The 11,116-nt window shown below is 32.4% G+C and overlaps 1 protein-coding gene across 1 annotated transcript; it reads left to right on the top strand.

Moving 5' to 3' along the window:
- The first annotated feature begins 8,056 nt into the window (after positions 1–8,056).
- LOC133804803 (putative ubiquitin carboxyl-terminal hydrolase 11) lies at positions 8,057–9,277 on the top strand. The gene is made up of 4 exons (XM_062242930.1): positions 8,057–8,307; positions 8,589–8,739; positions 9,056–9,115; positions 9,207–9,277. The coding sequence occupies exons 1-4, from the start codon at positions 8,090–8,092 to the stop codon at positions 9,249–9,251; spliced, it is 474 nt and encodes a 157-aa protein (XP_062098914.1). The 5' UTR covers positions 8,057–8,089; the 3' UTR covers positions 9,252–9,277.
- The last annotated feature ends 1,839 nt before the right edge of the window (positions 9,278–11,116 follow it).

The raw sequence follows: 11,116 nt of genomic DNA, 5'->3' as shown, positions 1-11,116 counted from the left end.
GAGAAAAGAAAATTATATATCTGGCAACAATATTCACAATCACTTCATTGTATAGTTGAATTATCTTAACAGAGTCCAGTGGACCAAGCTTTGAACATTCTTCCTATATGTCAGCCTCTAGTTCTGAACGTAAATTTTCATCGGCCTGAGAAAGATGATTTTAACATTCAATTTCATACAAGAATGAGTTGATTCAGATGCACAAGGACTAGTCACTTTTTCTCAAAGAAACTTTGACAATTTTATTTTTAACTCACGATAAAAGCCAGATTGACATTTGTATCCACTAAATATTGCATCTTTACTCTTCTTCTTTTTCAAAAAGAGAAGTCTAACTATCACCGGCATTTTGTTTCAGCATTTTTATAATAATATCATTTTTATTTAAGTCAACTAGTACATATAATTGTCGAAGACGACATATTAAAGAAAGAAAAATCACTGTTATCCTATAATCATAATAGGTTATGTGGATATGGACAGGACATAATAGATATCAAAAAATTAAATCCAGAAACTCCTGAAAGAGTAACTGTGTAGCTACATCACTAATGTAAGCACATTAGTTTTCAGAAAGATTTCCTAGGCAAGCAACTTAAAACTGAATAGTTAAGAAAAGGTTAATCTCAAAAGGCATTATTCATTTGTCAATCATGTGCAGCCAGTAACAAAGGTGGATTCTTTTGTTAGCATAAAAGTTCGCATTACAACTAGTGTGCAGCAGGACTAGTAAATAACCATTGAGAAGAGAGTTTAAAGCCATAGACATTCTTTAACCTACCCTCATTTCAGCAGGAATGAACATATAACGAAGAACAATAGTAGATGGAATAGACAACTTTGCATCATCACGACCACCTGTCATACAGATGATGGTTTAATGGTTGATGAAACAAAGAAAGAATATAACATAGTTTATAAAAAGACTACTTCCAAGTATATATCATGAGCAACTTAAAAGAAGATAATGTTTCACTAAAATTCAGGGAAGTCCAAAAGGGAACTCAAATTGAAGCAATTCAACACTTATGAAAGAGAAATTAACTTGCAAGCCAATATGCACAAGGATCTGAAGCACTAAAATTTGACTCTAAAACAATATTGACCAACACTAGAATTTTTTCAACATTATCGTATCAATATTAAGAAAGGAAATAGAGTGAGAACGTAAACAACATGCAATATAAGGTCATTGAACTATTAAATAGAGCATTTAAGAGTACCATAAAAACCTTACCCCATCCAAGCATCTTATCTTCCACCTTCTTAAGTTTCTTTTTCTTCTTGTTGTCAACTTTCTTGGAAAGAAATGTTTTCCCTGTGTTAAGAAAAAAATAAGATTACATTAATGAGTCACTGTAAGCCCCATAAGGACAAAAAAACTAGTCATTTAAAGACATCTCAAGCAACAAAGTTCCTTTCTAAAACACTATGTTTGGTGTATAATGATGCATTATCATCGAATATAAAAGATGGAAAATGAAGAATCTTCAAAGATTAACAAAAGAATTAGTCCTTGGTCCCAAAAATCTATCAGCAACTGTAAATTCCATCAGAAAATAAAACCAAGTAAAATCTGATAGTTACACAATGCACCCATCAGAAACTGATCACAAATTTTAAAGAAATAAAAACTAAAATGAGATAAGCATAAATCCAAACGCTTGAAGAATGCCTAAAGGATTGACATGGTCAAAATATGGTTATATAATGTAAGCAGAATCCACAGACGACATTATAATGAATGTATGTCTTAAGAATGGAAATATATACATTTGTACAAGTACATAAAATATAATACAGTCTCATAGCATGCTAATCATGCACAGTACACTACAGTATCACTAATCATGCTAATCAGAAAGTACTGCCATTTCTAACTTCCTACAACTTTAAACAAACAGCACAGCTAAAAGACTTTCAGTTGACAAACTAAAAATAACTAGGAAGCAACCAAAATAACAAAAAATATCATGGTATTCTTAGATTTGTAAAGTCTCTTAAATAAAACAACAAAAAAAAATCAACTTTAAACAACTGCATGTGTATTCTTGCTTGGAAAATGTGAAAAAAAATCTTAAATACTTAATGAATGCCCCATATTTTTATGCCTAAAATACCAACATAAAATCAAGTATCTCACTCTCATAAAATGCCACCTGCAAACAAGTAGCAACAAACAAAGAGTAATATGTCACAAAACAACCAAACAAAATAAAAGAAAATGGAAAGAACATACCAAACTCATATCTCATTTAGAATGATACTATTATTTCTAGGGTAGATCCATCGAATCTCATATCTCATTTAAAGGAGAGGTGTAATAGAATATGGAGCACAAATAGGTACTAAACTCTAGACCTTAAGTTATTTGGGCACTAACAGGTAATTACAAAATAGTGATACATATTCGCAGTCAATTACGCTGATATAGTATAGTGTAGTGTTTACAAACGTACTGAAATTACTGTAGAATCCTCAACCCAATGCAAAGAAATAAAGAAACTTACACACATCCTTCTGATAGGGATGATAAGAGGCGAATAAGTTCCATAGTCTTGAAGGGAAATTCACCTTCTATGTTACAAAGAAGACACCGAATAGGACCATCAACAAAACTTTCTCTGTCCCAAAACTGACTGCAAAGTGATTCCTGAAAAATTTAAAGCAATAAATCCAATCAGAAAACTACGTAGGAAAAGAAAAATGTCAACTTTAATAGAACCACCAATGAAATATCAACAAAATAATCAATAAATGACCCTGACAGACAATCATTATGCAGCTAAACCTCTCCCCGATAATTAAATATTGTAACACTATAGTGCAGGGGAGAAAAAAGAAAGCCAAACTGAAATGCATACCATTAGAACATTGTTTTCTTCTTTTCTTGGAAGTGATGAAATCAGCCAAAGAAACACGGCCCATGTTAGAATTAGTGGGCCTGCTTCCTAAGTTTCAAAAGCATTAAAACTTGACACTATTGCATCCATCTCTTGGACATCAATTAAGGAAAAATGAGAAGAAACCTGCCTGAAGAATAGTGCAAGTGTTTTACAATAACGAAAGGCAAGGTAAAAAGAATAGTGTAAGTGTTTTACAATAATAAGAAAAACAAGAAGAATTAGTCCGACCCTTCTGTTACATAGAGGATGATATTGAAAGTGATTGAACCCTTTAATAACCTGCCAAGAACACCAACAAAACGAACTAGAAAAAAGAACGAACACAAAGAATAAATAATGCCAGAAACAGAAACAAATCACAAACTTTAATGAATGATAGAAATAGCATTCAAAAGAACACCACAATATACATGGTTCTACAAGCAAATAATATAATATCAAGATCCTTAAAAGAAACTTCAAGGCAACACAAAGATAGATGAAGTGAACCAGAAACAAATTTTCAGTAGTCCATATAATATATTCAAGAATTTCATTCTCTGCATTTCATGAAATCACCACAAGCATTTAAAGCATTGGCTCCCAAGAAGCTTCTCATACACCTGAAGCAAATACCCATTTAAACTCAAACCAGTAATCAAGAATCAAGCATACAAAATAGAGAGCTTGTGCTAGTAACAGGAAAATAAAATGCAGCCAATTTATACAGAAAGAAAGCACTTTAAAAAGCATGAAGAGTCCATATAAATAAGGATAGGATGTTCCTATACAAGGTGAACATCTTTCATCCAATAATTCCTTCAAGCTTTTATCTTGAGATAATGTTACAACTAAGAAGGTATCAAGTGTACAAAAAAAGTGTAATGTGTTGTATAATAATGCAGAACTCATAATGAACTACCATGTTTCCTTACACCTGTTACCAAACTACAAACTTTGATTACTTATTTCAAATAAAAATACTCACAAAAATGATAGCTTACTTATAATATAATCCACAAATCATTTTATTTTGGCCCTGGAGTCTTTTACTTTTAACTACTTAAATAGTTACAGCAATTTGAGCTTAACAGTTCTGCCTTTTCTCTTTTAACTTTTAAAGTCATTCGTAACTTTTAACCAAACATGTGTGCACCATACTAAGAGAACCACAAATGCAATTTGAATTGTTCAAAAATTAGCATGGTTCAACAATCAGAAGGCTAGCTACTTACTGTGGTATTCATAATCATACCTATAATCAGGTGAATCAATATAGTGTAAATCACTACTCCATTGATAGTTAAATCAAAACAGACAAAGTGTTTGCTGAACAATAATATGCATAAATAAGCATGTCTAATCTATATGGAAAAAGACTAATCAAATTATCTATGAAAGGTCTAATACCAAACACTACTACTCTCATGAGACCCTTTAAATTTTAAGTGAGGTGCAAAAACTTAAATTTTAAATTACTGTCACAGAGGAGGAGTGCTTTGATCAATTTGACTTAGGAAAATTAAGAGGTGTAAACCAACCTCATGAAAGCAATCTGGGGATTCATCTTTCCAAATGCAATTTTGACAAAATCGTCTTCCTTGGTGGAAAATGTGGCATCAGGCTTTTCTTCTCCTTCCAATGTTCCTTAAATTTGAACAAAACACACAAAAATGAGCATCTTCTTTTTTCTTACTAAGAAGTTACTTCACAAATAGTGATCAAAACAAAACTAATGGCAAATGAGATTAAAAAAAGGTTTACTTTACAAATTAAACTGTATATATATATCATATGAAACATAAATTATTTATGTATCATAACTAATTAAAACTCACAATATGACCTGGGAACGGTAGAGAAAACCAAAACCAAAACCAAAGATGGCGACAATTGTATGCAAGAGATTGTTAACAATAGAATGCAGCAAAATTCAAAACAGTGTGAAGGTTAGAATCTACATACGAAGATTATATCATGGAAGTAACGAACATATACTTACCACTTTTAAGATATCATGGTAAAACAGAAAAAAAAAAAGTGAAACGAATCAAAGAGTTCAGTACAGTTAACAAAATCTTTAGGGAAAATAAAATAAAATAGAGAAGATAACAGCTTGAATACATCTTTTCCCCTGCATTGTTTCACTTTCAAAAAAGAGAAATCAAGTTAAAGTGTATCCAATTAATATGGACTTTAGTACAAGTGAATCAACATATTTGCCTTAGTCATAGGCGTATATGTAGAGACCAAATAAACAATAATCCTATTAATTCAAGCAAAAAAAGTAACATAAATAGTTTAAAATAAAATAAAGCTCATATTAGTTCTAATTAATCCATAAAATCTAACATTTGATGTATTCAATTCAACATCTTTAATAATGTTGTCAAGCGCGTAAGATTATTTTTATTATTATATCACAATGAAAACATATTAGTTCATAGACACTGAAAAAATATATAAGAATAAATAAATAAATATATCCAAAGAGATATTAATGCAACAAATTATTTTGAGATGAAATTTCAAAACATGTACAAGTTAGATTCCTGGTACTTTAGTAAAAGGATAGAAATTAACAACTTGTACTATCTAAATAATGGTAGTTATAATTAGGACTACAAAAGCATAACCTATCTTTAAAGTTTTTCCCATTGGTTTTCAATGTCCAACTCCTTAACTTGTACTTGTAATGTGCCGCTTACAATACCAAATTAAAGAACAATAATACTTAGCTTTACTCAAGCTCATGTATTCATCTGGATTAATATGTAAATACCTACAGTACTAGAGAGCTTTCAGCATCGCATGATCAGTATAACAAATTCAATGATCGATATTAATATGTAAATACCTAGTGGCATCACAAGTGCTTCGAGTTTCTATCCTTGTACTGAAATACAGATGCAAAAAGAAAGCAAGACAAGAAAACAAAACAAAACGAACCAAGCAAAACCAAAAGGAGAGAGACTAGAAATAGAAAGAAAAAAAAAAGGAACAAGGCAGTCAAGCACCAGCTTCGCGCACTACACCAAACACCCATTACCATAACACATCATTATAATAGTATTTAAAAAGAGTTATTGTATATGAGACAAATTTCAGGCGGCAAGGTAAAAATTTCAGGCGCCAAATCCCTAAGTTTTTTCTACCTTTCCCGTGTACCCATTTCCCCTATACTCATTTCTTCAATCTTTCTTTCTTTCTCTTCCTGGTCTCTCTCGGTCTATCTCTCTCGTACTCTCTCGATCTTTCCCGTAGACCTATCTTTCTTCTCTTCTCTTTCCACCTTCATTCTTTCAGTCACTACCACCTCGACTCGGCAGCTGCCACTACCCTTCCTCCAGCTTCGACTAGCAGCTAATTTATTCATTCGCCAAACCCGATCGAATATAGACTTGACCACTTCACAGTGTTTTCTAGCTAAAACAAAAAGATGGGTGTAAAGAAATTCGTGAAGAAGGGTTTAGGAGAAATGGGGTTCAACGCCGGCGGTGGAGTTATCAATTGGTTCCCTAGTCACATGGCCGCAGCCTCCCGCGCCATTCGCGATCGACTCAAGCAAGCTGACCTTGTCGTTGAGGTCCGCGACGCTCAAATTCCTCTGTCGTCTGCCAACTAGGACCTTCAATCTCACCTCTCCGCCAAACGACGCGTTATTGCTCTCAATAAGTAGGACCTTGCCAATGGAAGAAGATGAAATGGAGATGAAATGGAAGAAGATGGAAGAAGAAGAAGAATATGAGTAATGGAGCGACGATTCCTGATTCCTGATTTGTGAATTTGTGAATCTCAATCATGACGATTCCTGATTTGGTATTCATGATTGCTAATGGAGCGAGTTGCTTACCGCTTCCCCCGGACGAAGAGAGTCGGATTATTGCTGAGCTTGCCAACCAATCTGAGAAGAATTTGAAGAAAGGAAATTTGTACTACGTTATTTCAAATAAGTAGATTTCTTTTTTCCACTTTGCGTTCTTAATGCTTGGTTTCGAATTTCTGGATGTACTTATGATTGTTTTCTTTAATTAATTGTTCATATGGAAACAAAGTATGCTTATATTGCCCCATTAGATGCTAAACTTATATAATTGATTTTTTTTTAATTAAGTTCAAAACATCTGATGAGTGCACTAGGTTTTGCAAGCCCAGTCTTCTAGTTACTCGTTGTTATATTTCTTTCTTTTTCGGCAATAGTTTCAAGATGGACATGTATTATTTGTGGGCTATTGGATGTTTGGCTAGTTTTTTGAATATTTTGTGGCTCTCAGAGCCTAGTTTAACTAAAAAGCCTGGTATCTTTCTTTGCTTGGTGCAAGTAAAGAATTTCATAAAAAATTTCTTTATGTGAAGTGAAGGCAATATATGTTCTGTTCTTATTTATTGGGTTATCCTGGTTTTCGTACATGAGGGTGTATCATCTAGAATAACTCTATGAAATTCTAATTGTTGACTATATTAAAAATTGAGTTTTTTTTTCTTTGGGCCAAATTAACAAGGTAAAAAAGTGAAATTAGCAAAATGAACTCGTTGGTTTTACATTGAGCAACCATAATAGCTGGTCAGTGTAATAGAATATGCTTTCTTAGCCACTACAAAAGTTATTTTGCAAATAATTTTTGAAGAGTCATTTGTAAGAATGACTCTTAAATTTTTTTATCAGTAAACCAAGTTTAAAAAATATTATTTGCATAATAATTTCATAGTTTTTCAGTGTCCATAAATTTATACTAAGCGATCATCATGGTCATTTAAGCAACCATAATTTATGCTGAGCGATCATCATGGTTGCTTAGTGCAAAATGAGTGAGATTATTTTGCTAAGTTCTAACTTTAATTTGGTTATTTTAGCAAATATCTTGCTCCTTGCATGCCGATTATTCTGCTTTTGAACCTCTGGTACAGCAATAGACAATTCTTGTTTATGTTCTATTAGTAAAAAAAACCAATGGAAGAACTCTGATTAGGAAAATTAATCCGGTATCTTCTCCATGGATTTATCACTTTATTTAAAATAAAGGTAAATGCTTCTTATATAAAATTAAAAAGGGTAGAATGCTTAGATGATTGGCAAGTACAGTTACTAGTGCATGTATTGGGCTGGCGTCACTCATTTTTTTAGTAGATCTCATTTGGCCATTAATATTGTTTTTTTTTTGCACAGATGGTTTTCAAGCTGGCAGAGATATACAAAGCAAGGCATGGCTGAATCTTTGGTTGATGAGCAGTCTTCTGGATCTCAAAATATGGATGTCATTACTTTAAAGAGTGCAAATAGACGCAGGCAGATTGATAATTCTGATATAGTTTTAAATAACAAAGATAGTGATGGTGATGAACTAGAGCTTCGTAGAATGTTGGAGGAAGGACGTGACTATGTTCTAGTTTCCCAACAAGTTTGGGAAAGACTATTGTCTTGGTATATTTATATATTTCTCTTCCTTTTTTTTTTTGCCCCCTATTTTCGTTATGGTGTGTCTTTTTGTTGTCATATATTATCTTTGTTGTTACATATATACTTAGCTAATCTGTTACTTTATGTTGGTCTAAGGTAGTTTAATCAGGGAGCCCCCTTTTTTGTGATCTTTTTGGGGTTTAGTGTTGGTAGAATGAGGTTGATTTTTAGAGTTGCATCAAGTAGTAATAGGTAATGACTGGTGTGCACCACTTATTTTTATTTTTTGTGCTTTAAATCTTCAGGTACAAAGGAGGACCAGCATTACCAAGAAAATTGATATCTCAGGGTACTTTTCACAAGAATTTTCTTGTAGAGGTTTACCCGCTTTGTCTTAAGTTGATTGATTCTAGGGACCAAAACCAATCAGTATTAGTATTAAGATTAAGCAAAAAGGTAATTTTTTTTAGTGATTTTCACTTAACTATAATCATTAATCACTAGTGCTTCCAGTGATTTTTTTTCCTAATGTCCGATCTTTTGCAAGCGCACACATTGCACTTCCTGGTTTCTACCTGTCTATTGTTTTTGCATTTTTCCCTGTTTGTTTGATGTCAATGCTATGGCTACAATTTACACTATGTTTGGTAGTGAAGAAAAGAGAGGAAGGAAAATAGTAATACAAGTATATGTTTGGTAGAGCTTCTATTTGGTTTAAAGGTCTCTGAGATTTCCTGCAATGAGAATGTTTTAACATGTTTTATTTTTTCAGGCCTCTACAAGGGAGCTTTATGAGAGGGTGTGTAGCCTTCGTGGAGTAGAAAAAGAAAAGGTTCTTTTTATTTTGTTGTTATTGTTGTATGGTTTTGTTTATTTAATTTAAAAGTAATTTTTTTTAACTGTAGTCTTTCTTTAAATGTCAGGTACTTATTTGGGACTATTTCAATAAACGGCAAACTCAAGGCTGAGTAACTCAAACCAAACTTTGGAGGAGGCAAAATTGTAGATGGATCAAGAAGTGAGTAATTGATAACGCTGAAGATTATTTAAATCATTGATTCAAATCATAACATTTCTTTGATTTATTTTTCCCTGCACTTGGTTCCCTCTTTATGTCATGGAGACTTTTCCTTCTTATTCGTGCACTTTTTTTTGTTCAAACTAATTAAGAAGTTATCACCAAGGTTACCCTAAACTGAAATTTGGTTGTCATTGTTGAGTATTAATGTAATAAGTGCTATGAAAATCTGGCTTTTGCTGTATTATACACGTTAATTTAGTTAGCCATTCACATTCCTCAAGTATGGTGACAGTATCACCAGCTACCCAGCAAAAAGAATTGTCTCTGATTGTATGGTGGGTATGTAGTTTTTAATGCGAATAAAGACACCCTCTTGATGAATTCTTTATATGCAGATTCTTCTTGAGGTGCAAGATGTAAATAATGCTTCTCCATTCGGCAAGGATTCAACAGGAAATGAGTTGGCTTTGGTATCTATAGAACTATCCAGGTCTTCAGTTACAATTGCTGGGGGGCCTACAATGTCAAATGGCCATTCAACTGGATATAGCTCTAATTTATATCAGGGAAATGCTGTAAGTTCGTCATTCTCAGATATTGATGATGGATATGATGTTTTAACATTCTGTTTTCATGTAGCTTGATACTAGTGCTTCAGCAACAAACAATTTTTATTAGCTTTGATGCTTTAGTTTTTTAGGTTATTAAGCTTATGGATGAGTTTTCTATCTTTTGAGTACGTATATGAGAAATAAAAATTATGTTTTTTGTTTTTTTAATATCCTCCATGTTTACACCAAGCTCTGTTTAGTCAGCTTTTTTAGTTGTACATTTACTTTCTGATTTCATGTAGTTTGGTACTATTACTTCATGAATAACCAATTTCTAATAGCATCAAAAGTTTGTTGTGAACTAGTAATGATTTCTTTTTATTTTCCCCCCAACATATGACTTAGTTATTAAGAGTTTGGGGTTTGGTATTTGGTGATTCATTAGAAAATTTGGAATATATCTAGGCAGATAGTTTTTTGGTTGGTTTCAACTTATGGCTGCATCTCTTTCTAGATTCATTAATAATTGAGTCTTGTAGGATAGACTTGTTACGATATTGTTAGTTGATTGTTATAATTTACATGGGTGTTAGTAAGATTTTGTATTTTCTTTTTCTTATCTGTGAATTGTATCCAGATTTATTCATAGGAGGCATGGGGCTGGAGTGATTTGATCTTTTTTGTCTTTTTTTAGATAAGTTTTAGATATGTGTTTCAATGATTCTATTCTGTTGAGCCAGCAAGAACACTTCTTTTCGCTTTCCTTTAGGTGGTTTTTTCTTCTTTTTATCTTTTTCCCTTTTATTCATTTGAGGAAGTTGAAATTTAATGGTGCTATATTGGTCTTTAGTTTTTTCAACTGTTTTGGTACTGTAAACTAACATGTTTTATTGTTTGAGGTTTCAAATGCTCTGATTTGAATTTGAACAGAAATTACTATTAAAAGTTATGAAAAATAGGAACTCAAATGGAGGAAAATGATAAGAACTTGTTTATGAAAAATAGGAAAACACTTGTGCTGTTAATTGTTTTTTTTGCAATATTGTATTGGATCACAAATTGACGTCGAAGTCATTGAATTATAAACCGTGAGACTAAGAATAATTGTTGTTTTAATATGTGTTTTGAGTCATCCAATATGTCTAATATTCTCTGGAGCAGTAGCAATTTCATATTGAATTTTACAATTAGTTAAGAAAGCTGGTTAGTGGTTATGCAAAAGGGTGTATAAATTGACTTTGAAGTCTTAATCTTTGCTCCT

This window comes from Humulus lupulus, chromosome X, assembly GCF_963169125.1.
Source record: "Humulus lupulus chromosome X, drHumLupu1.1, whole genome shotgun sequence".
NCBI lineage: Eukaryota > Viridiplantae > Streptophyta > Magnoliopsida > Rosales > Cannabaceae > Humulus > Humulus lupulus.
This window is presented reverse-complemented; position numbering and strand designations above follow the sequence as displayed.